This window comes from Lynx rufus, unplaced genomic scaffold, assembly GCF_022079265.1.
Source record: "Lynx rufus isolate CCGP_SWC_20201006 ecotype Redwood Valley unplaced genomic scaffold, mLynRuf1.p SCAF_18, whole genome shotgun sequence".
NCBI lineage: Eukaryota > Metazoa > Chordata > Mammalia > Carnivora > Felidae > Lynx > Lynx rufus.
This window is the reverse complement of record NW_025814832.1, coordinates 2,966,598-2,993,128: the sequence shown is the minus strand read 5'-3', so window position 1 is coordinate 2,993,128 and position 26,531 is coordinate 2,966,598. Positions and strand designations below refer to the sequence as shown.

At 47.5% G+C, this 26,531-nt stretch overlaps 1 protein-coding gene across 1 annotated transcript in view; it reads left to right on the top strand.

Moving 5' to 3' along the window:
* Positions 1 to 26,531, top strand: part of NXN (nucleoredoxin) — a 160,870-nt gene that overhangs the window by 121,398 nt on the left and 12,941 nt on the right. The window contains exons 2-5 of the mRNA XM_047081287.1: positions 9,575 to 9,692; positions 11,290 to 11,423; positions 11,904 to 12,004; positions 13,904 to 14,010. Coding sequence (XP_046937243.1) covers positions 9,575 to 9,692; positions 11,290 to 11,423; positions 11,904 to 12,004; positions 13,904 to 14,010 — 460 coding nt within the window. The remainder of the gene's footprint in view (positions 1 to 9,574; positions 9,693 to 11,289; positions 11,424 to 11,903; positions 12,005 to 13,903; positions 14,011 to 26,531) is intronic.

The following is a 26,531-nucleotide window of genomic DNA, read 5'->3' as shown; positions in this document are numbered from 1 at the left end:
GTCCCTTTTGATATTTGCTTCATTGTTCCGTGGATCACTAGAGAAGTGTTTCTGGCCGGCATTCCTAGGATGATCGCTCCAACCACAGCCTTCAGAGTCGCTAACCAGAACCAGCCGCCAGGCCAAGGAATGGGAACTCTCAAGTAACTCAATAGTCCGCTCTGTCATCCTTTTTGATTTTTGCCAAGTTGAGCTAATATTGTCTCCTCTTCCTTTTTTTCCATTTCGTCTTTGCTGCCTTGCTTCTGAATCTGGCATGCTAATTATAAGCACTTAGATCTCTAAGCTTAGAGGGTTTGCTGTGACCTATTCTGCCTGAGTTACCTGGCCTTTGGGCAGCTCTGAAGGGAGGTGGCACAGCCAGTCTGACTGTTGTCAATGTGAACTCTGAGTGGACGTTTGGCCAGATGGTCACTGGAGAGGGAGCAGGCACTGGAAGTCAAAGTCACTCGGTTGTCCCCAGCTGCAGCAGTGCCAGCCAGGGAGGTCCTTTTAAAGTGCTGAGGTTGGGGTGCCTGGGTGGGTCCGTCTGTTAAGCGACTCTCGGTTTTGGCTCAGGTCATGATCTCCCAGTTCGTGGGTTCAAGCCCCGCATCAGGCTCTGCGCTGACAGTGCTGAGCCTGCTTGGGATTCTCTCTCTCCGTCTCTCTGCCCCTTCCCCCCTACCCCCTTTCTCTCAAAATAAATAAATAAACTTTTTTAAAAACTTGGAGGTTGCCGGAGACTTTTTTCTCCAATGGCCAGTGGAATGCGATCCCCTGCTCTACATCCAGTGTCTGGTTCAAAGGCTGCTGGGATGGGCACCGTGGGCCTTGGCATCTCTGTGCCAGGCCCACAGTCACCCTCTCCAGAAGGTGGGGAGACCAAGTGGAGGGTCCCATCAGAATCACACGTGGTGTCGGAGTTCTAAGCAGAGAGAAGAGCAGAATCCACAGAGTCCGTTCAAAACAATTTCCATATGCCCCTTTAAAACCTGGCAGTCCAGCATGGGAAGTGGAAGGCAGAAAGGAAGGGGTGGAGAGGGGGGAGCAAACAGACTGCGTAAAGCTGGCTCCAGACTGTGTGTATGTTTTGCAGAAGGTGCTTATGGCGAAACTACCACTCGCCACAGAAGGAAATCCCAGTTTTCTGAGGCGTCTTACAACACAGGCTACTAACTATACAGTTGATTGATTAACTTTACAATAGAGTTGACAGGAAAATGTTTTTTTGAAGAGGACGCTGACAAGACAAGGGGGAACTAAGCGTAAATTTGATGCCGATATTAGCGACGTGCCCCATGTGTGCAGCGCTTTGGTTTTCAGAGTATCTCCACACACGGCGCCTCATTTCACTTCGTCCTGAGATGTGGGCGTTACTGTGCAAGGCAAGAGCGGTGACCTGGAGCCAGGGAACTGTGTCGCCTACTGATGTCCACTGAGAGATCAGGGCCTGGATATAAACTGAGCCCCTTAAAGCGCACTTTTTCGGCACTACCAGATTTCCTTCCAAGAAGGATCTTTAAGAGAGTGAGGCAGGGGCGCCTGGGTGGCGCAGTCGGTTAAGCGTCCGACTTCAGCCAGGTCACGATCTCGCGGTCCGTGAGTTCGAGCCCCGCGTCGGGCTCTGGGCTGATGGCTCAGAGCCTGGAGCCTGTTTCCGATTCTGTGTCTCCCTCTCTCTCTGCCCCTCCCCCGTTCATGCTCTGTCTCTCTCTCTGTCCCAAAAATAAATAAACGTTGAAAAAAAAATTAAAAAAAAAAAAAAAGAGAGTGAGGCAGTGCTGATTCAGTGATGGCTCCTGACTCTGATGATCACACCAAGGAGGAATACGAGCTCCTTCTTGGGGATCCTTACAAATAAGTGCAGTTAGTGTGCCTCTGATCTTCAGCATCCTGAAGGCCAAGGATGAACGGGAGGCTGCAGGCGGTAGTCGGTTCTGGAAGAGTTTAGGAGTGTAGCTGCAACACGCAGTGAGAGAGTGACTTTCCACTCTTCAGTATTACATCATCGTGGAGTTTAGGCAAATGCTGATTTTTATTAGAGGGAGTTTTATGGATGGGGCAATATCCTAGCTCTCTCGGTTGATCAAGGTCAAGCCATGCCCTAAAATGAACTCGTAAGACAAGGGGAGTCATTATCTGAGGTCCGTAGACCACTTGGGATCAGACAGGTTCACTGACGGTCTTCAAGGAGTTCACGAATTCTATGAAATTACACACAGACTTTTGTGTATGTGCATTTTTCTCTGGGGAAAGGATCTGTAGCTTTTATCCTCAAAAGTGTCTGTGACCCCAAAATGGTTATGAAGCCACTGTTTTAAAGTGGCCTTTTTGAAAATCTTTGGTGGACTGGAGATGTCATGCACACTTGAAAAGGCACAGGGGGTGAGTCTTGGGATCATTTCTTTAAGCTCAAGCTTTTCTCTTTTCCAGTCAGCATAAGAGACTCATCAAAGTGGACCTCTGTGACTTTTCTAACGGAAAGTTCACTTTCTGATTCAAGTATCAAACTTGACATGGTTAGAATGATCATTCCCGTGCCCACTGTACTGGCTCAGAGCAGAGCAACTGTGATGCTGCAGCCTGAGAAAGACAGTCCCATGCAGCCTGCACATCACTGACGAATGACATAAGTTCCTAAAAAAATCTCTATCATATGGGGCGCCTGGGTGGCTCAGTCGGTTGAGTGTCCGACTTCGGCTCAGGTCATGATCTCACAGTTCGTGGGTTCGAGCCCCGCATCAGGCTCTGTGCTGACCGCTTGCTCAGAGCCTGGAGCCTGCTTCAGATTCTGTGTCTCCTACTCTCTCTGCCCCTCCCCCGTTCACGCTTTGTCTCACTCTGTTTCTCAAAAATAAATAAATGTAAAAAAAAATTTTTTTAAATCTCTATCACATAAAATTATACCATGATGTATTAGTCTACAGAAGGACTGACTTTTCAGTGTCAGATGTGAGTCTAAAAGCATAATTATTTTCCACTGAACCAGTGGGCCTTTTTTTGGAAATAAAAGATCCCACAACTATGGATAAAACACAAGCCAGGATCTTCCTTGAGATCCCGTGTGAAAAAAAGGGGGGGTGGATCCCTAGGGAGGGAGGGATGGGAAGGATTATGGGGGTTACAGTTTCTTACCTCTCCAAGAAGGATACTGAGAAAAAAGAAATGTCTCTGATGATTAGGGGTGGGACAGCCAGAAGGCATCATAGTCCTTCTGCTTCATGAGGGAACCAGACCAAATTGTTCTTTTTTATCTGTGGGGGTTGAGGAGACAGCATCCCTATTTTTAGAGTCTTAAGTACTGTACTGAGGGGCGCCTGGGTGGCTCAGTCGATTAAGTGTCTGACTTTTGTTTTTTTATTTTTTTTTAACGTTTATTTTTTTTTGAGAGAAAGAGACAGTGCAAGCAGGAGAGGGGCAGAGAGAGGGCGATATAGAATCCAAAGCAGACTCCAGGCTCTGAGCTGTCAGCACAGAGCCCAATGTGGGGCTTGAACTTGTGAACCACGAGACCATGACCTGAGCCAAAGTCAGTTGCTTAACCAACTGATCCACCCAGGCACCCCAAGTGTCTGACTCTTGATTTCAGTTCAGGTCATGATCTCACAGTTTGTGGGTTCGAGACCCATGTCTGGCTCTGTACTGGTGGTGTGGAGCCTGCTTGAGATTCATTCTCTCTCTCTCTCTCTCTCTCTCTCTCTCTCTCTCTCTCTCTCTCCCTTCTGCAGTCTGTGCCCCTCTCCCACCTGGACACACTTGCACTCTCTAAATGAACTTGAGAATGCCAATATCTTCTTTAAAAAAAAAAAAAAGTACTTTACTAATGCTCTCAGGGTAACCCCAGTAGGCCAGCCAGCCCATAGGTCACCCTGTCATCATGTCAGCTGGGGAGCATGGTCCTGACTCACACTGGGTGGCTAAGCATTTAGATGCTAGGTGACCCAGGTACCCAAACCTACCCTTCCTTAAAAATATATAGCCAAAAGTCAATCACGTGCTTACATTTCAAGTACATGTAGGTGCCCACATGCAAACCACTCTATTATAATCACGTTGAACCCTCCATTTTTATGTTTAAGGCCCACAGATTGCAAGCTACTTTAGGGACAAGTCTAGTGACCCATAAATAAAGTCTTGTTACCAGATGCCATTTGTCTGTGGGAGCCCCAAGCCCCAGAGTAGATATGATAGTAGTGATCCCTTAACAATACATGTGACCAGGGAAGATTTCTCCTAGGAAGGCAAGGATGGCTTAACCTTGGAGTTAAAGGCTACTAATGAAATATACTGCAACAGATCAAAAGAGTAACCATAGAGGCACCTGGGTGTCTCAGTTGGTTAACCATCTGGCTCTTGGTTTTGGCTCAGATCATGATCTAATAATGGTTTGTGCGTTCAAGCCCCATATCAGGCTCTGTAGTGACAGCACAGAGATTGCTTGGGATTCTTTCTCTGCCTCTACCCTGCTTGTGCTCTCTCTCTCTCTCCAAATAAAAAATAAACTTAAAAAAAAAAACCCATAAAGTAACCATCCATTCCTGATAAAACTTTTAGGTCAAAAAGTTCACACAAGCCTATATTTTTTGTAATTGTGGTAAAATACAGATAACGTAAAATTCACCATCTTAACCATTTTTAATTCATTCTCACTGACATGCAGCCCTTCATGGCCACCCATCCCTGTAACTCTTTTGATCTTGTAAAACTGAGCCTCTATACCCGTTAAACAGTAATACCAGCTTTCTTCCATCTCCACCGTCCACCCAACCCCAATGGTGGTAGCAACCACCATTACAATTTCTGTCTTTATGACTTTGACTACTCTAGGTACTTCATAGGAATGGAAACACACGGTATTTGTATTTTTGTGACTGGCTTCTTTCATTTAGCACAGTGTCCCCAAGGTTCATACACGTAGTAGCATGTGTCAGAATTTCCTTCCGTTTTTTTCTTTAATTCCACTTTTATTTATTTATTTTTTAAGACTGTTTTTAGGTTTGGGGCGCCTGGGTGGCTCAGTTGGTTGAGTGTCTGACTTCGGCTCAGTCATGATCTTGCGGTCTGTGAGTTTGAGCCCCGCATCAGGCTCTGCGCTGACCGCTCAGAGCCTGGAGCCTGTTTCAGATTCTGTGTCTCCCTCTCTCTCTGCCCCTCCCCTGCTCATGCTCTGTCTCTCTCAGTCAAAACTGAATAAAACATTAAAAAAATTTTTTTTAAAAAGATTGTTTTTAGGTTTATTGATTTATTTTGAGAGAGGGAGAGAGAGAACACGTGGGAGGGCAGAGAAGGGTGGGAAGAGAGAGACAGAGAGAGAATCCTAAGCAGGTTCCCCACTGTCGGCACAGAACCTGACAAAGGGCTCAGACTCCCAAACTGAGACACCGTTACCTGAGCAGAAATCAAGAGGTGGATGCTTAACCAACTGAGCCACCCAGGTGCCCCAGAATTTCCTTCCTTTTAAGGCTGAATAACATTCAAGACTATTTTGTTTAACATGTTCAAGAGTATCCGTCTCACGGGGCACCTGGGTGGCTCAGTGGGTTAAGCGTCCAACTTTGGCTCAGGTCATGATCTCACAGTTTGTGGGTTTGAGCCCCGCATCAGGCTCTGTGCTGACAGCTCGGAGCCTGGAGCCTGCTTCAGATTCTGTGTTTCCCTCTGTCTCTGCTCCTCCCCTGCTTATGCTCTGTCTTTCAAAAATAAATAAATGTAAAAAAAAAAAAAAGAGTATCCATCTCATACCAATGGCTAGTCTTATATATAATAGTAAAAGGTATACCCATTATGATCAGGTGGAAGTTAAAGATGATTGCTACTTACTATTGTCCTGGAAAATTCCTGCCAATATAGTTCTTTAAGAAAAGGAAATAAACGATGTAATTGTTGAAAAAGAAGGTGAAGTTATGTTTATTTGCAAATAGCATGGCTCTCTATTCAGGCTAAAAACGTGCTTTGAAGTAAGAGTGTACATTTAAAAATTAGTCAGGTTTTACAACGACATCTTTCTGTCTGTGACCTCGACCCCACCCTCTGGCCTATTCAAGGACTCTGTTCTTGCATTTTTCCTTCTCATCAATATTTTCCTCTTCTGGATTATCCCCAGCAGCATATACTAAAGCATCTCCCATCTTTAAAATACCGCCCCCTGACTTCATCTTTAAAATATCCTCTCTCTGACCTCATCATGTGTTTCTCCAGCTACAGTCCTATTCTCTGCTCCCTTTCCAGCAAAACTCTTAAAGTTATCTGTAGTCGCTACCGTAGCCCCTTATCTGCCATTTTCTTTTTCTCTTGATAGCCTTTCCTGTTTTTATTGTTCCCGCTTGGTGTTCCGTGTGGGAAGCTGACTCAAGTTTGTCTGGTCCCAGGCCCCCTCTAGGTGTGTGTGCCGGACAGAGCTGCACCCTGTTGCCTCCCTCTTCCACTCACTCTTTTGTCCTCACTTTACTGACTCCTCCTTGACCTGTCAAGGTCGTGAATAAACTTAGCTGCCACATCGCTGGTCAGTTCTCTGCCCTCATCTTACTCAACGTGTCAGCAGCATTTGACACAATAGTGTACTCTCTCCCTAAAACACTTTTGCCACCTGCCTTCTGGGACACCGGAGTCTCCCCGTTTTCCTTCTATGTCATGTGTCACTCCTTCTCAGTCTTTTGTGGGTGGTCCCTGGCTCTGCTCTGGGGTGCCTTTTCCTCTGTAGCCTGTCCTCCCCTTGGATAACCTCATGGAGGCTCATGACCCCTCACAGCATCCAGGCAGCGACAATCCCTGATTTATAGCTCATGCCCCCCCAGCTCCCCAGAGCCTAGACTTGTAAGTCCAGGTGCCTCCTTGAAATCTCCCCTTGCACATCTAATGGGCATCTCAGATTGACCTCTCTTATCTCCATCTTTCCCTCCCAAACTTTTGCCTCCATTTTTCCTCATCTTGTTTCATAGGACCCCTTGACACACTTTTGCTCAAACTCCAAAACCATAGTACATCCTTCATCTTTTTCTTTCCCTTATCCCTTCCGCATATTCAGTCTGTCAACCTACTCTATTGACTGTCTTAAGAATACATCATGTCCTCACTCTCTGCTGCTATAACCCAAGTCCTCCCCACTGCTCTCAACTTCTGCCTGGGCTGTTTGCACTGGCCTCTCCAGATCCTGCCTTCTCCTTGTCTTCCCCTACAGTCTGTTCCCTCAGGGCTGCCAAAGTGACCTTTTAAACTGTAAATCAAATCATACCACTCCCTTGCTAATGCTCTGTAGTTTCCTGTTACACTTAGAATAAAATTCCATCATTTTTACTAGTCTACAGGGCCTTAAAGATCTGCCAAGAGCGCCCTTCTGACCTCATTGTGGCCCCTCTCCCCGACTCTATCTGACTGTGTCTACCCCAGCCTTCTTTCTGATCTGCCTCCTAGCCTCTAACAGGTGCCCTGGGCCTCAGGTGGCCTCCCTCCATGAGCACGTGACTCGCCCCATCTCATATCCGGGATCTGTGCTCAAATGCCATTTCTTCAAAGATGCCTTCCCTGACTACTCGCCAAAATATGTACCCCAGGAGGGTGCCTGGGTGGCTCAGTTGGTTAAGCATCCCACTTTGACCTGGGTCATGATCTCACGGTTCATGGGTTCGAGCCCCGCGTCGGGCTCTGTGCTGATAAGAGCCTGGAGCCTGTTCCAGATTCTGTGTGTCTCTGTCTCTCAAAAATAAACATTGAGGGAAAAAAAAATTTTTTTTAAAGTAATATTGGTAAGAATACTGAGGAATGGGCTCTCGTTTGCCACTGGTAGAAATACAAAGTTGCCCAAGCTTTTTAAGCGGTGAGTCATGGGTGATTTTTATCTCAGTTTTTACGGTTTGCTGTGTTTCTCATTTTTTCCAATAATTACTCCCCCCCCCACAATTACTTTTTAAATCAGATAAATCCCTTCATCTTCCTTCCTGCCCCCCTTTAAAATTATTAACCTGGCTGGATCCTTGTACTTGCAGACTTAGGAAGCTAATCCCAGCAGCAGGATGGTCTTGTTCTGCTGTTGAGCCTTTCCTCCTAAAAATGTTTGATCTGAAGCCTGTATCAGGTTTCTCTGGAATGATGTAGTACTGGTCACTGCCGACTGTATGTGCAGAGTCGCTCCTGTTAGAAGGGCTGGTTTGGGAGCCCACTGGAAAGGCAGGGCCCACCCAGTTCGAGGTGGGGTCCCACGACCTTTCCTGCCAAGACCCAGGTCTTCACAGACAGGGGAAGCCTAACATTTTGTAGCAGATACCCCACCCGACTCCTTCGCTGCTTGAGATTGAATTAAAAACAATAATAATCTGCTCTGTGCAGCTGGACTTCTGGTGCCTGCTTCCCCTTGACACATCCGCGCCCCATTCTGCCAATGCCCAGGCGGCCAGCCCTCCTGTGTGGGCCCCAGGCCCCCGGAAGGGAGGCTGCAGCTGAATCAGCAGTGGGCCATTCTTCCATTTCCCGTTGGTAGTTAGACATTTGGGCCATTCTGCCATTTCCCGTTGGTAGCTGGACATTTTGTTTAATTATGTTGCTTTCTGGGCTTGGCAGTTAAGTTCCAGAGCACCCAGTGGACGCCCCCCCCCCCCCCCGAATGGCGGTCACTCTGATGGCCGGGAGCCGATAAAGGAGTCTGCACATCCTCAGCTTCCTGTCCCGGGCTGTTGCATTCGTGCTTTCTCAGCCTCACCCCTCCTAGACCCTGGTCCTCTGACAGTTGGCTGAGGCAACATCGAACCTGCCAGTAGATTGTGGGTTGTTTTGAGTGGCACTGAGAACTAAGAATTGGAGCCGGCTCAGGATGTTGCTTCCCTAGTGTTTGTGGGTGAATGACACACACAGCGACTGCCCATACTCCCAAGTGCAGGAACTGATGTGGTGGGGAGAGCGCCGGATTCTGGCTACTTGGTCTTCTGTTGGGATACCCTTGTCCCCTCTCCCTTGGAGCTCAGGTGCCACAGCAGAGCCGGGAAGCAGGGGAGCACCTGCCTGCTGATGGGGTTCAGAGACACCAACAAAAAGCCTCCCTTCCTGCCTTAACCACCTGGTATTGGGGGTGCACATGTAGTTCATTTCCTAATTCATCTTCGTCTTTATGCTTTTCTTTAAAGTTTATTTATTTTGAGAGAGAGAGCAGGGGAGGGGCAGAGAGACAGGGAGAGAGAGAGAATGCCAAGCAGCCTCCGCACTGTCAGCGCAGAGCCCAATGCAGGGCTCGAACTCATGAACCATGAGATCATGACCTGAGCCGAAATCAAGAGTCGGACACTTAATCAAGTGAGCCCAGCTAGGCACCCTTCATCTTTATGCCTTTTAGAGGAAGTGCCCGTGGGAGAGGTGGGGGAGAAGAGCTGTCTTAGAACAGGTGTGGTCTTCTGTTGGCCTCTGTCACAGCTTGAGCCTGGATGGGACTCAGACTCCCCTCCCCTGTCACAGACCACAGAGGCCAATGATTGTAGCTTCACTTATTCATTTCCCTGTACAGCAGTGTTTTCCAGTTCTTTCGCCCCTCAGGCCTGATGGGGCTCAAAAGGATGCTTTGATTGATCTGGTTTGGACTTAACCACCTTTTTCACTTTGCTTCTTACAGCTTAAACTTTGGAACAAATACCGAATTTCCAACATTCCATCACTAATATTCCTAGACGCCACCACCGGGAAGGTCGTGTGCAGGAATGGGCTGCTGGTGATCCGTGATGACCCAGAAGGTAGGACCTTGGCGTGTCCATCCCGTACTCCCCGTTCTGTCCCCCTACCCTGACCGTCCCTACTGGTAGAGAACATACAAATGAAATATATCTGAGGGCGTTTGTTTAGCTAGAGGATATTGTCGTGATGAAGTTGATGAAATTATAGTATTCTCTAAGTCATGGTTAACGTTTTTAAAGAGATCAGAATGTCCCTCTTGGAGGCTTTCATTCATGGGCCAAAGGAGATGGAATCTGAAAAAGGAAGTTCAGTTCTGAGGGCTGAGGAGGTCGTTGAGAAGCAACAAGAGCCTGGAGATGGACTTCCGGTGCTGTTTCCACGGCAGCCGTCACTTTAACAATTAGAGGCAAACTAAGCGGTTGTGAGATTTTTTCCTCTTTAAAATATTACCCTAGCAGAGTCATAGTCTTGATGTTGCTCTCCTGGCCTCAGGGGTGACTGACTTCATTTCTTGGTGCTGCCCACGTCCTGCAGCCTTGGCCTTGGTGATGTACCCAGTGCAGGCTGCCCTAATCACCCTGCTCACTGGCTGTCCAAGGTCTGTTTCTGTCCCACTGGCACTGGAGTCTTAAAAGCATCCTAAGGTCTTCCCTTCCTCACTTAGTATCAGTTAGGGGATTCAACCCTGGTCACAGGTTTTCCAAATAAAAATTTCACCTGCTTCAAAGAATTGCCCTCAGTAAAACCCAAGGCGTGGTAGAACCAAGTTTTCACCTTCGCAGATCACACACACACTCACTCACTCACTCACTCACACTCTCTCTCTACTCTGATCTTGTTAAAAATGCAGATTTCCCAGCTCCATCCCCAGAGATATTTGGGACCATTTGTTTCAGGGCGGGCTTGGCCATCTGCACGTTTAGTCAGTCTGCGTGTCTCCCATTCCCCCCTCCCCCAACCCCAGGCGATTTTTGAGGCGGTGGTCCACAGACCACCCTGTGAGAAAACGCTGTTCTGTTGCTCTTCCTGCCTGGGGCTTAAGTGTCATCAGAATGGAGAACATCTGGGTTGAGTGAGTGTTACTCTTTCCTTTTACTGGATTTAATTCTCACTTGGTTCCCTGGGCCCCAACCCAGACTGACTGAATCAGAATCTCTGGGGGTGGGTCCCAGGAGCATCATATTTTAAAATTCCCCAGCTGATTCTGAAATGCCGTCAGAATGGAGAGCCACTGAGATTCCGGGGTTGGACTTGAAGAAACTCATGGTTAATACATGAGGCAGTGATTCCCCATCCTGGCCCATCATCAGACTTCCCTGGGGAGTTGGTTTTGCTTTATTTTGGACATAGATCTTCAGCCTTGGCCCCGGATCCCAAGACTTAGAGCATGACCTGGGCTTCTGTACTTTTCAAAAGCCCCCCAGGAGCTGGGTCCTATGATCACCCAGGTTCGGGAACCATTGTCTTGAAGGTAGGTGGGGCTGTGCCGTGGACAAGGTTCTGCCTTCATTACTGGGTTTTAGCTCCAGATCCTATGCGTGTGTTAACAAATACTATTTGATGATAAAGCTGTCATGCCCTGCCGCTGTGAGGACTCTTGGGTCAGAAGTCTCAAGGAAGAATCTTAACGTTCTTACCACCTGTTGCCTGTTTCAGGTTTGGAATTCCCTTGGGGACCTAAGCCCTTCAGGGAAGTCATTGCGGGGCCCTTGCTTAGAAATAACGGACAGTCCCTGGAAAGCAGCAGCCTGGAGGGGTCTCACGTGGGAGTCTATTTCTCCGCACACTGGGTGAGTGTTCAGGCCCTCCTTAGTCCAGACGGAAGGAAGCAGCGATGTTGCCACTAAGACCAGTTGGGGTTGGCTTCTAGGGGTGTTACTGCTTGGGTATCACTTCCTGGTGTTCTTACTTCCTCCTGCACCTGATGCATGGCTTGCATGCCACGAGCGCTTATTATTTTGAATGATAATAGCAGCAAGAAAATTCTTCTTTTGACTGGTCTGAAAGGGTAGTCTTCCTCACCCATGCTGATGAGGCTTCTACTGGTCTCCAAGGGGGTTCATTTAAACTGCTGCCTGCTGGCACACCGTGGAGGTGAGAAGAGCCTATCCTGAGTGCTCACCATTACAAGGGGCACGTTTGTTTCTGCCTCTTTAATAAGCTGGGTCTTGCTATCCCAGTCCTACTTGGGTCTTGCTTACCTGGCCTCTGCAGGCAGGAGAAGACGAAGGTACAGGGTCAAACCGTAGAATCTCACTCTCCTCTTTCAGTGTCCACCCTGCCGAAGCCTCACCCGGGTCCTGGTGGAATCCTACCGGAAGATCAAGGAGGCAGGCCAGAAATTTGAGATCATCTTTGTTAGTGCGGACAGGTAACGCGTGCTGGGGAAAGTGGCCGTGTGGTTCCCTTCCCCAAAGGTGGTTAACATGCATTTCTTTTGCCTTACGCTTCTCGCCTGCTAAGTGTAGAGCGTGGAGATGGGAATTGGGGAAGGCGTATCTGGGATGATTGGCAGACAGATGCCTTTTAGATTTTCTCGTGCAATTGTTTGAAGGGGAGCTGAGAAAAACCTGTTCTTGCTGTAAATATTGGGGCACGTCCCACTTCCGGCCTAGGTCATTTGAGGTTAGGATGCAATTTTCTGATTCGTTCAGCTTTATGGATTGTGATGAAAGGGTGTGGTGGGGGAGGGATGGAAAGAAAAGAACCGGAGGCTAATGGAATGTGACACCTATCTGGGATGGCTGTGCTATAATTTTTTTCCGCTCAGGCCTCGTGCTTCGCCTGGGGGCTGTCCTAAAAACCAGAAGGGCAGACATTCGTCCTGGAGTACGTCTGGTCCTTTTAGCCTCAGCTTCCTCTGCTGCAGGCCCCCTTGCTGGTTTTATTCATCAGTGACCTTCCTTCATCACAAAACTCCAACTCTGGTTCAGACCAAGCCACCAGGTGCTTCTGCTTCTCAAGTTCCTGTTCACAGAAGGATCTCTGAGATGCCAACACACTGAGGGCATCTTGTATCTTCTAAAAATTTTTTTTTAGTTTATTTATTTATTTTGAGAGAGACAGAGCTCACAGGAGGGGCAGAGAGAGAGAGAGAGAGAGACAGAATCCCAAGCCCGCTCCGCACCTCCAGTGCAGAGCCAAATGCGGGACTCGATCCCATGAACTGCGAGATCATGACCTGAGCCTAAATCAAGAGTCAGACGCTTAACCATCTGAGCCACCCAGGCGCCCCAGCATTTTGTATCTTTGATATCTGCACTGTGCCATGCTTGGTGTATTGGCCCATGGTCCAGCCCTGGTACTCCCAGCTCCCCATCTCTGCATGTAACTGGGGATAAGCAATCATCACTCTTTTATTTTTATTTTTTTTGAATTTTTTAATGTTTATTTATTTTTGAGAGAGAGCACAGGAAGGGCAGAGAGAGGAAGATGCAGAATCCAAAGCAGGCTCCAGCCTCTGAGCTGTCAGCACAGAGCCTGATATGGGGCTCAAACTCACTAGTCATGAGATCATGATCTGAGCCGAAGTCAGACACTTAACCCACTGGGCCACCCAGGTGCCACAGTCATCATTTTTTTTTAAAGCTTTAAAAAAGATTAACTTTATTGAAGTGTAATTTACATACAATAAAATGCATACATTTTGGACATACAATTCAGTGAATATTGACCCATGTATGTACCCCTGTAATTGTCACAGTGAAGTATAGAACATTTCTGTCATTCACAAGGTGCCCTTGTGCCCCTTGGTCAGTTCTCACCCCCAAACTTGAGCCCCAGGGAGCCCCTGATCTGCTTTTTATCACTTTGGATAGATCTGTCATTCCTAGAGTTGTTTATACATGGAATCATAGGTTTATGCTCAGTTAAAAGGTGCTCCTGTACACAAGACTGTTATATGCACAAATTAGAAGTATCATGGGGACCGCAATGTCGCTGTACATCTAGGCTTCTTATAAAACTACCACCTGCCCGTGTTGGAAACAGAAACTTGGGCATGAGTTCAACGGGTAGGATCCACAGGAACAGGCTACTCGAAATGGCCTGGTGGTTCAGTTCCCATCCGCCTGTCGTGTGGAGGCTGTTGCTGCGCGGTAACCAGAAGGGGTAGAATAATGCCCCCCTGTAGCCTGGTGTCTGAGGAGCGTGATGTTCAGAGGCGCTGGCATCTGCAGAGCCCTGGGTGTAACTTGGTGGAAGGTGGGGAGGACCCTGTGGTGGCACTTTCAGGGGTAACAGAGCCTTGTTTCCATGTGTGTCTCTGTAGGTCAGAGGACTCATTCAAACAGTACTTCAGTGAGATGCCCTGGCTCGCTGTCCCCTACACCGATGAGGCCCGGCGGTCACGCCTCAACCGGCTGTATGGAATCCAAGGTAGGCGTTCCCGACTCCCTGGGGATGCCTGGAGACCTGCTCATCTGGGCTCACCACCTCTTTGGCTTTTCTTTTAGAGGGAAAAGGACATCTTTATTTCCATTACATGTTCATGTTCCTTACCGTCTCAAAAATGACATGCTGTGAATTCTGCAGTATGTAAATTACACCTCATTAAAGGCATTAAAAAAAAAAGACCAGCCCAGGTGAAACAGCTACTTCTCACCACCTGACCTGGTGGGTTCTTATGCCCTTGGGCTATGGAGCACACACTCCCAAATGACTTGGCCAGAATCCTGAGGGTTCTGTCAGACAGACCTAAGAGTGACCTTTGGTTCCATCAGTCAGACTCTCTAAGCCTCAGTTTCCTCATCTGCAAAATGGGCATGATAAATCCCTGCCACAAAGAATTGCTGGGAGCATTAATAGGATAACGTATATAAAGCACTTCATGGTTACTGAAGCACAAGAGTGAGGGCTGAGTGGCTGGTGCCTTCTTGGTGAGAAAACCAATGTCCTGAGAGTGTTGAAAACTGGGACTTGAAATACTAATCATGGCATTTTTCAGAAATAATGATTATTAAGTGAGACGAATTGTGTTTTTATTCTCTGTTATGTGAAACCTCCTTCCCAGCCTTCATCCAGCCCGGTTTTCTCTTGGTAAAGCACTTAGTTGGCCTGTTAAGAATTAAATACATTCTTATATGTCAATTACATCTCAATTTTAAAAGAAGAATTAAACTCATTTCCTTTGTAGCAGTACTACCAGATCCTGGTTAGCCCTAGACAGACACAGCTAACATCTGAGATCTCAGTGCTGCTTGTGTTATAGGGAGTGAAGAAAGAAAAAAAAAAAAAAAGACAAAATTTAGCCACAAATTCCACAGCTAAGGAGAACTCATCAGGTTCTTTTTAAGCTTTTTCTTCACCATTTAGAGTAAGCATATGGCTCTGTTGGGAGCTAAAGTTTCCAAATAATTAATATTTAATTTTAAATCAGTGCTTCTGCATTTCATATGTGCCTAAGAGTCCTCTAGGGACCTTGTGAAAATGCATACTCAGGTTTTCTGGGTCTGGGTGGGGTGGGGCTGATAGTCTGCATTGCTAGCAAGCCCCCAAGTGACACTGATGCTGGTGGCCCAGGGACCACACTTTGGGTATTTATTTTTATTTTAGAGAGAGAGAACACGTTAACAAGCAGGGGAGAGGCAGAGAGAGAAGGAGAGAGAATCCCAAGCAGGCTCCAAGCTATCAGTGTGGAGCCCGACATGGGGCTCCATCCCATGACCATGTAATCATAATCTGAGCTGAAATCAAAAGTTGGATGCTCAAAAAAAAAAAAGTCAGACGCTCAACCGAGCCAGCCAGGCATCCCATGGAGGCTCATGTCTCCTATTAATAAGAAAAGATGAAAGGAGCTCCCTTTCCAAACAAAAGCTGAGTGATAATAACATTGTTTACTAGTCCAGAAGTGAAGGGACCAAGTTGAATAACTTAAAAGAAGATGCCACAGCTTTTTCCTTCCAGCACTGTGTTTGCACAGAGACTTACAACATGAGTGCCTAGATGTAGGAGCAGTATCTGTTGAGATGAGTATCAGGAATGACCTTTGGCCAGTGGTACTGAGCAGAGCATTAAATTGCCACTTTGTGAGGATAAGTAAAACTTCAGATCTCTCAATTCATTTATTCGTTCCTTCAACCACTGTTTACTGAGGGCTGTATTCTTCCAGATGTTGTGTTCTTCCAGACATGGGGGATACAATCTTGAGTAAAAATGGACCCAGTCCTGCGGCGCCTGGGCAGCTCAGTTGGTTAAGCGTCCGACTGTAGCTCAGATCATGTTCTCGTGGCTCATGGGTTCAAGCCCCACGTTGGGCTCTGTTGACAGCTCAGAGCCTGGAACCTGCTTCGGATTCTGTGTCTCCCTCTCTCTCTATCCCTCTCCTGCTCACTGTCTTAAAAATAAACTGCTCTTAAAAATAAACACTTAAAAATGAATGAATGAATAAATAAATAAATACACCTTCTTGCTTTTAGGATTCAAATCTTTACTCCAAAGGTAACTCTGTGTATTACTTAAAGGAGATGTGACCATCTTATTGTCATTGTACAGTGGGAAACGGGTGCAACCAGCCAGTGCGAGTGTTCCTCAGCCTCAGTTCTGGGGCTGTGACTAGAAGCTCTTGGAGGGACTCCAGGTGAGCCCCATTGGTAGGCTGACTAGTTCCAGGTCTTTCCTTAGCATTACCTAGACTTTGCTGCCCTTCAGTGCCCATGTCTACATACAGCTGTGCCCCACGCCTTCTGAGGACCACAGATTTCTCATCTTGGTCCTTGTAGCAATACTGGGACATTCCTGAGTTTTCTCTCTTCCCTATTCCCCTTACACACCGGCAGGTGTCTTTGATGTCTGTCTTCTTCTAACTCCTCCAGTCATGTTCTGGCTTCTCCTGTCCCTCTCTCCCAGCTTCTGTACATGTCTGTGTGCATGTATGTATTCACGCACAAATGAGTCACATAATATGTGACTCTGTGTCACATGGTTGGGCCTTGGAACATACTGTCACTGATGACTGGGAGGCATCTTACATGTACATACCAAAAAGAATGTCAGCTGTCCTACCTCCACTAGGCATGGGGCCTCTTGGATCTTTGGGACATTGTTTCCTGTTTCTTGTCTTATTCTACCCTCACTGATACCACCACTCTAGTCTAGGCCACCAACAACCTAGTCCTGTCCCTACTTCCTACTGCTGATGACCTTGAGCTAGTTACTTAACTTGTCTCTCTCTCTTTTTTTTTTAAGTTTATTTATTTTGGAGAGAGAGAGAGCATGAGCAGTGGAGGGGCAGAAAGAGAGGGGGAGAGAGGATCCCAAGCAGGCTGCACTGTCAGCACAGAGCACGACATGGGGCTTAAACTCATGAACTGTGAGATCATGACCTGGACTGAGAGCAAGAGTCGGATGCTTAACAACTGAGCCACCTGGGCACCCCACTTATCCTCTCTTTTCTCAGTAAAATTGGGAGGCTTCAGTGTTGGGTACAGAATAGGCATTTAGTAAGCATTTAACTGATTAACTTGGGGAGAAAAGGAGGAAATTTCATTTTACAATAAAAAAGGTAACTTTTGGATGTCAAAAAGCTTAAACAAAGGCAACCAACAATATTAATAACATATATGGCAAATAACCATAGGAAAAGATCTTTCATAGGAAAAGATGTCTCCTTAGACACTAGTAAAAAAGGAGAATTTAGTCAAAAAAATGTATAAGATATGAGGTAGGCAATTCATCTAGTACATTGATATGATATAATCATATCATTTTCATGACATGGAAAATATTCAGCATACTTCCATGATTTACAAATGAAAACACTGAATTTGTATCTATCTCATTTGCAAAGAAGTCCCACCACCCCCACCATCTCCACCAAAAGATAACCCCCAGTGTAGGGAAGAGATCAGACTGCTAGTAGAAATGTAAATCAGGACAACCTTTCAGGAGAGCAATTGGCAATATACATCAAAGGCCTTTAAAAATCTACTAAACCTTTAATTTAGAAATCCCACTTGTGGAATTTCTGCTTAGGAAATTATCCTATAGTACCCAGCAGAAGCTGAGCTTCTCCTGAGCAAGTGGTGGATTTTTGTTTTTGTTTTTTTCTTTCACCTTTTATACATGTTGAATTTCATTGTGGACACCCCCCCGCCGGCTTTTTTTTTTTTTTTTTTTTTTTTTTGCTTTAGCCTCTGGAAAACCCGGAGCTGAATTTGTAACCACCTTTAGCAACTTTGCAAAGCTCACCTCTTTTGTTGCATGCCCTTGACCTTGGGTTCGTTTGCTCTTCCTTCCCTGTTTTCACTTCCAGAAGGTATTTTCCTCTGTTTTTGTTGTATTATATCATGTACTTTTTAAGCAGCCTCTGATCCTTATTGGAAGAAAGGGAGAGTAGATTTAAATGCATAGGAATCTCTTTCTTGAGCTCCCACTAGCAACCAAGCCTGTGGACTGAACTCAGGTGGGAAATAAGAAACCAGAAGAGTATCCCAGTGCTGCCCTTGAGTGGACAGGAGGAGATTTACATTAGGAAATACCTAGAGAGCAGACTATGACGATGTCTTGAGGACCTACAAAGTGTTGGTCCAGTTGGTGCCATTTTGTTCATAGAAGTCTCCATAGAAGACTGACACTTGTCCCAGAGGGCAGAGCAGGTGCTGGGCCTCACTTGGCTGCTGTGCTCCACCACGGGGCCACTTCACACAGAGGCACCTTTCTTCCCGAGCGTGTGCCATCAATGAGCAGAATCTTTTCTCTCCGAGGTAGGGAGCTGCCCTTTCCTGGATGTGGGGGCCAGCATGATGTAGGTATTCCTGATGGTCAGTGCTAAGGCTGTAGGGTCACTTGAAGCTAATAATTACCAAAAGATGGTCTATATCATGCATAGGTAGTTTGAGGTGGCCGTCTGTGCCCCCTGTCTCTGCTCTGTGAGGTACTTGGCACAGAACAGAGACCTCATAAGGAAAGATCACAAGCTCTGCAAGATTCAACACAAGTTTTGGACACACTCCTAGGGCTGGAGGGTGCCCTGTAAAATGTTGGGTAGGGCACAAAAAAATTAAATTGATCATTTTCTGTCTGCCTTCAGATAGCAAAGAAGGGAACTCTTGGATTCCCCAGCTGTCAGCCTATAAATATTACATATTTACACCTATAAATAAACCTATAAATAAATATTACAGACATAAGAGCCGCAGTTGTTAGGCGTGGCTTAGACAGCCAGAAAGTGGCTGACCATGACTGAGGAGGAAGAGAAGGGGGAGTTCTCAGAGACGCACTGGTTTGGTTTCATCTCTTAAGGCCCAGGCGGTGTGGGGACGAGAAGTACACATGTGGTCGCGACTTCCAGGAGCCCTCAGTTGAGGACCACAAAGCTGACCTGGAGAGCCCCTGTGGCCAGGCAAGCAGAGGCCATCCAGCCACAGTGAAAGAATGTGAGATTCAGGCCGAACCCAGTGCCAGCCAGCCAGCGTCCTCTGCATTGGGCCAGCCCCACTGCTCCCCATCTGCTGGCTCCGTGGCATACGGTCCCTGCCATCTGTGCTAGTCTCTCTTCAGGGAGGACCTGCCTGCTCTCCCAGCTCCCACCTCCTGCTTCCTCACTCTCAGGTTTATAGTCTCCCTGGCACAGGGTTTGTGCTGACTGCTCCTTGACCACTTAGGACTCACTCCTGCAGGCATCCTGGCAGGCATTGCCTGCTGACCTTGATCTGCCTGCCTCCAGCCCTGTCAAGCCAGACATGCACTAAAGCACAGTGAAGTTAGAGTGTAGAGAGCAGCACAGGATCCTTCTCAAAGTAGCGTCTCATGAAGAGCCATGCAATGGACTAATCTGAGTCCAGGTGAGACTCTGGCTTGGAGCTGTTGAACCAGGAGGGCTTCACTGAAGAGGTGGCTCTGGAGGATGGGATTTAAATAGGGAGTGTCTGGGGCAAAGGCCAGAGTGGGATACTGTAGTGTATTGTAGGGCAGAGTGTGCAATAAGGTCAACGGTGCCACATCTTAAAGGGCCTTGAGCACCATGCCGAGGTCCTTGAACTTGTGATCAATGCAATAGTGATACTTAATCTAGACCAGAAGAGAAATCCCAGAGGCAGATTGTCCGCTGATATTTCTGATGACACATTGAGTGCCCACCATGACCAGCCTCACACTGGGCTTCAGGCCTACCTATGGCGAGAGGGAGGCTGCTCCCTCAGGCTCTGGGACAGGTGGCCCAGGTGGCTTCTGCAGCCCAGTGCCCATCTCCCTGCCTCTGCCTCCCTCTAGCCTCACAGGGTCACTTAGTGTCTTCTGCTTCGTGGCATTATGGGGGTTCCACGTGCATTAGAAGGTCTGGTTTCTGTTAGAGGCACACGTTGTTAGTAAGTTCTTGTGCAGCGTTTCGTAACGATCTTACCAGTCAGCGATACTGTGCTTACAAGTACACATATACCTCAAGAGGTGTCGTGGGTTCAGTTCTAGACCACCATAATAAAGCATAGTCTCAGTAAAGCCAAATTAATTTTTTGGTTTTTCATTGCCTATAAAAGTTATGTTTACACTACATTGTAGTCTTTTAAATATTTATTTGTGAGAGAGAGAGAGTACGAACAGAAGAGGGACAGAGAGAGAGGGGGACAGAGGATCTGAAGCAGGCTCCATGCTGACAGGACAGAGCCTGATACGGGACTCAAACTCACAAATCATGAGTTCATGACCTGAGCCAAAGTCGGACACTCAATCGACTGAGCCACCCAGGCCTCCCTACAGTGTAGTCTTTTTATTGAGTGTTTATCATGTGCTAAATATGGTTCCATTTTCATATGTATTAAGTCAGTTAATCCTCACCATGTGATCAACACCATGTGATAAAATTGTTAGCCTGTTAAGTGTGCAATAGCATTATGTCTAAAAAATGACATACATACCTTAATCAAAAAATAATTTATTGCCAGAAAATGCCAGCCATCATCTGAGCTTTCAACGAGTTGTAATCACTGATCACAGATCACCATAACAAGTGTAATAATGATGAAAAAGCTTAAAATATTGCAAGAGTTCCTGAAATGTTGACAGAGAGACATGAAATGAGCAAATGTTGTTGGAAAAATGGTGCCAGTGAGGGTGCCTGGGTGGCTCATTCGGTTAAGCATCCGACTTCAGCTTAGGTTGTGATCTCACAGTTTATGAGTTTGAGCCCCACATCAGGTTCTGTGCTGACAGCTCAGAGCCTGGAGCCGCTTTGGATTCAGTGTCTCCCTCTCCCTTTGCCCCTCCCCTGCTCATGCTCTGTCTCTCTCTCTCGCAAAAAGATAAATAGTAAACATTAAAAAAAGTTTTTTTTAATGGCGCACCAATGGCCTTGCTTGAACAGGATTGCCACAAACCTTCAATTTATAAACACACACACACACACACACACACACACACACACACACACATTATCTCTGAGGTGCGGTAAAGTGACGTGAAATAAAACGAGGTGTCCCTGTGCAGATGAGTTTTCGTATCAAACCGCCTCTGACTACCCAACCAGAAGGTAGAAAAGCACATGGCCTGTTCTGGGGGTGGGGGGTAGGGGTTGCAGGGAACAGCGTTGCGCAGGCTGGAACAGAGCAGAGTGATGAGGGTGTGGAGCAGGGGCTGGCCCCGGACTCCCCTGGTGACCACGAGCTGAGCTCCGGCGCCGTCCCCTTCCTCCCTGTTGGTGTCCCACGGCGCAGTCTCTCCTGAGGTCCCTGTTCCTTCCTCTCTGCCATGAAATACCTCTTTTATGTCGGCAGGTGCATCACTTAGAATGTCTGGGCATCTCCCCCATCGCCTTTCTTCTTTCTTGTTAGAAGAAATACCAGCTGGGCTTTCTGAGATTCTGCCTTTGTTCTTCTAGAGTCATGCTCTTGCCTCTTGCAGTTTTCCTTCTCTTTCTTACCTCCTTGTCTCTCTTTCTCTATTAGCTCCTTGCCATCCACTTCACGGAATGCTCGGGTCTCTCTTAGCTGTAAATGCTGCTGGCTCGGGCTGCTCGGTCTGCCATAATGCCCACCATGGCTTAACTAGCCGACATTGGTTTCTCACAGTGCTGGAGGTTCGATTCCAAGTGACAGCTTGATTTCTGGTTGTAGATGGCCACCCTCTTGCTGGGTCCTCACATGATGGAGAGAAAGCTCTGGTGTCTCTTCTCTTCTTATAAGGACACTAGCCCTATCCAATCAGGGCCCCATCCTTATGACCTCATTTAACCTTTATCACCTCCTCACAGGCCCCATCCCCAGGTTAGGGCTTCAAATATGAATTTGGGGGTAACACATTCAGTCCCAAACAGCTACCATTCCTCTTTTTCTCGAACATCAAAATTCTCAAGAAAAAAAAACGTAAAATAAGATGAGTTAAAAAAATTCTCAAGCCATTTCCTTGGCTTCTACCACGTGACCTGCATTATGCTACAAGGGCCACCAGCATGGTAAGGTCATGGCCCCTGCCCTCATGGAGCTCAGAGAATCTGCTTCACCTCTTGTTCTTCTGGCCCCATTACTGAGCTGCCACTGGCCTCTCAGGTCACCGGCACCTCCTGGTCATGTTTTATTTAATAAATAGTAGTCATGTGCATGTCATATGCCAGGTGCTTGTCTGCTGATGAACTAAAAAAACAAATGTCTCTGACCTCATGGAGCTTATATTCTGGCAGAAAGAGATAGGCAGTAAACATAATTTTTAAAAGCAAAGTGGGGGTGCCTGGGTGGCTCAGTCAGTGAAGCATCTGACTCTTGATTTTGGCTCAGGTCATGATCTCACAGCTGTGAGATCCAGTCCCATGTCGGTCTCCGTGCTGGGTGTGGAGCCTGCTTAAGATTCTGTCTCTCCCTCTGCTCCTCTCCCACTGGCATGCACGCATGCATGCTCTCAAAAAAAAATAATAGTGTGTGTGGTGTATTGAGTTATGAGAACTATGGATTAAAACTACAGCAAGGTAAAGGAATTGGGAGGACAAGGGTGGGCCACAGTTTCAAATACGGTGGTCAGGATCAACTCCATGGAGAAGGTGATGAGAAAATTAACCTTGTGGTTCTCTGAGAGAGAAAACTATCCCAGGCAGAGGGAACAGCCAGTGCGAAGGCTCTGGGGCAGAAGTATGCCTGACGTGTTTATGGAACAGTGAGGCTGGTGTAGCTGGAACAGAATGAGCAAGGGGAATTTGGGGGTGCTTAGACTAGAGAGGGTCCCATAAGGACCTTTGTTAATAGGACTTTGGCTTTCACACTGAGTGAAGTGGGCCAGCAAGGGTGGGGGGTGTTGGGCAGAGGAGTCCCATAATGTAATGGTAGGGTCCCTCTGGTTGTTGTGCCGAGAAGCAGGGAGAGCCGTTGGGACGTTGTTGTAGTCATCCAGGGACAAAATGGTGGTGCTCCAGGAGGGATAGTAGCAACAGGAGTGGCAAGATGTGGCTGGTTCTGTACAGAGGTTGATGGTAGAGTCTTAGAATTTGCTGACAGACTTCGATGTGGAGGGTGAGAGTAAAGGAAGAGTCAAAGACAGCTCCACGGCTTCCTGCCCAAGCAGCTAAGGGAAGGCATCCCCATCAGCAAAGCTGGGAAAGCCTTGTGTGTTGGATGCGGGGCATGTGGACAGCAGCGATATGGAATTCAGTTGAACAGTAGTTTTAATTCTGACCATGTTGAATTTGACCGAGTGGTGGTGTAGATGCAGCAGTCTGGAATTGGGAGGGAGGTGGGCCTTGAGATATAAATGTGGCATTTTCTTTTTTGTTTTTAATTTTTTTTTCCTAATGTTTATTTATTTTTGAGAGAGAGAGAGACAGAGAGTGCAAGCAGGGGAGCGGCAGAGAGAGGGAGACACAGAATCCAAAGCAGGCTCCAGGCTCTGAGCTGTCAGCACAGAGTCTCACACGGGGCTCAAACTCATGAACCGTGAAATCATGACCTGAGTTGAAGTCAGACAATTAACCTACTGAGCTACCCAGATGCCCCTAAATGTGGCCTTTTCCACTTGATCTGTGGTTACATTGCAAGCCTAAAATCGGATGAGGCCACACGGGAGTGAGTCAGGTTATTTGCAGTCTGTTGACCTCCCCATTCTCCTCTTGCTTCATTTGCTTTTGTTTTCAGACACTTTGGGCTACCCCTAAAATCCTTTCTTCTCTCCTTTCACATCACCCCCACTCCTGGCTGTTTCCTGCCCCGCTGTCTCTTGGATTTCTCCTCCACCATGTCCTCTGAGGGGTCCTGTCTAGGGCTCTTCTCCCTGTGTTCTCAGGGTTCCTTTATACCTAGCACGCCTCCTTTCCTCTGCTCCACCTCGTCCTCCTCTGCCCCAGTGTGCTGTATGCGTCAACATGGCAGAGCAGCTCCAAGTGAACCTTCCAGAAGATCTACTCTCATAGTAATGTTCATCCCCCGCCAAGAAGCCCTCATGGCTGTGGTTCTCCACAGTCTGGTCTCAACCACCTTTCCAGCCCTACTTCTTCCCGCTCCCCTATCCACACCGTCCTCCCCCCATCCCTGCCATCTCTCATGGCCTCCCTCCCCAGCCCTCCATCACCATTCTGCACATCCTCCCCATCCTCCCAGCTCAAATGCTGCCTCGCCAGTGCCTTCCCTCATGGAGCAAACCTCCCTCTTCCGAACTCCTGTGCTTGTGTGATCTCTTGTCATGCGTCACATTCCCATGTGTAGTTCCACAGGCGGACTCTCTTCTCGGGGATCAGCTGCTCCTTTAGGACAAGGAGTGGGGACATGTAGGTTCCAAACCTGGAGTTCTTTTCCTTTCTTCCCTACCTTCTTCCCTCCTCCCTCTTCCCTCCTTTCTTTCCTTTCTGGTTCATTCAGGCTTTTCTTCAGCAATCATTTCTTGGACATCTGCCGTGGCTTTGAGCCAGATCCTGAGGCAAAGGTGACTGGTACCTGTCCTCCAGCTGGGCTGGAGACACAGGGAACACCATGTTCCTTACAGGGATGCTCTGTCCCCACGCGCCTCAATACACCGGGGATAGTCTCCACCTTTGGAGCCCTTGTGGTTCCCGCCCCTGGTTTGGTATCACTGCTGATGGCCTCTCTCAAGTCTTGGAAGCGGGCAGCTCCTTGCCAGGCTGTACCATCCCCTGGCTGGATTTCGCTTCTGTTTGCATCTGAGGATATTTAAATGCCACCAGTCTAACTCTGCTACCTTTGAACTTGAAGGAATTGTCTATTCTTTTATACTCACCGTAGCATCACAGAACTCTGAAAATTATTTTTGATTGAACTCTATTTCTGAGTCTTGTGTGACTCTGTGGTTACAACTTCCAAAGTCATTCAACAGGTGTATTTATATGTATGTCTGTATTTTCTGAGCTGTTTTTACTTACAACACTTCTTTAAAAAACAAACCAAAAAAAGATTTTACTTTTAAGTAATCTCTCCATCCAACATGGGGCTCAAACTCACAACCCTGAGGTCAAGAGTTGCATACTCCACCAATTGAGGCAACCAGGCGCCCCTACTCACAACACTTCTGATACCAAATGTGTGTGAGTGTTTCCCTCTCCCCAACACCAGCCTCCTGGGTTCTCTGGGTGTCCTGCAAGTTGACTGAATTCTGACACCATTGACCTGGAGTTAGTGGCAGATCCCACGGGTCAAGGGCTCAGTCCCACCAGAATCCCCACACTTCAGACATTAATATCGTAAGTGCAGGCGTCCTATACTTCTGACCAACTGGCCATAAATCAGGGGTTCCCATGACCCCCTCCTTGGGTTTAGTCCTTTGCTAGAATGTCCTACAGAACTCAGGAAAACAGTTGATTTACTATCATCAGTCTATTGTAACAGATGCAGCTCTGGAAGAGTCGGATGGAACTGATGCATAGGTATATGGGAAGGGGCACAGAGCCCCCATGTCCTCAAGGCACACCACCCTCCCAGCACCCCCATGGATTCAGCCCTCCCCCCCAGATCTCTCTGACCCCACCAATTAGTGGTCTTTATGGAGATTTCATTACACAGATACAATCAATTAAATCATTGACCATTGTTTTTTTTTATGTTTATTTATTTTGAGAGAGCACACATGCATGCATGAGTCGGGGAGGGGCAGAGAAAGAGGGAGAGAGAGAATCCCAAGCAGGCTCCGCACTGTCAGTGAAGAGCCCGATATGGGACTCAAACTCATGAACTGTGAGATCATGACCTGAGCTCAAACCAAGAGTCCCGGACGCTTAACTGACTGAGCCATCCAGGCACCCCCCTTGACCATTATTGATTAGCTCAACCTCCAACCTTCTCCCTTCCCCAGAGGTCAGGGGGTCCATCTGGAAGTTGCAACCTTCTCATCAGGCCTTTCTGGCAACCAGCCCCCACCTTCTGAAGTTATTTAAGGGCTCCCCCACCATTGGTCAACTCCTTACACACAACACACTTGTCACTCCCAGATTTCAAGGGCCTCAGAAGCTCCTGTCGCAGGCTCTGAGACCAAATGTTGTAAGACCAAATATCGCGACAAAGAATGTCCCTCTCACCCCTGCCACTGAGGAAATTACAAGGGTTTTAGGAGCTTGGTGTCAGGAACTGGGGATGAAGGCCACATATGTATTTCTTATATTACAGTATCATCGTGTGCACACACTCCAGACATACACAGGGGCAGTAGAGAGGTCCTGCTGTTTTGAGTATCCAGTCTTCAGTGAATCCTGCAAGGCTGTGTGTAGGAGAGTTCATGCTCCCCGCCTGACTCTCTGTGTGCCCTGGGCTGGGTGTCTCCCCCGGAAGCGTTCTGAAGGTGCTTTCACAGAGCAGTGCCAGGTGCATTCCCCTGCCCACCCCCAAGGTGAGCCACCTCCACCTGGCCTGGTCTGTGCCTTACAGTGAGCGAGTAACTTGATCTTGATGGTCACTTTGTTATTGAGGCACGTGAGGACAGAGCTCCCCTGTGTTATCCTGACAGACTCAGATGAAAGTGGGTAATGCGGAAAGAACCCGGGGTCC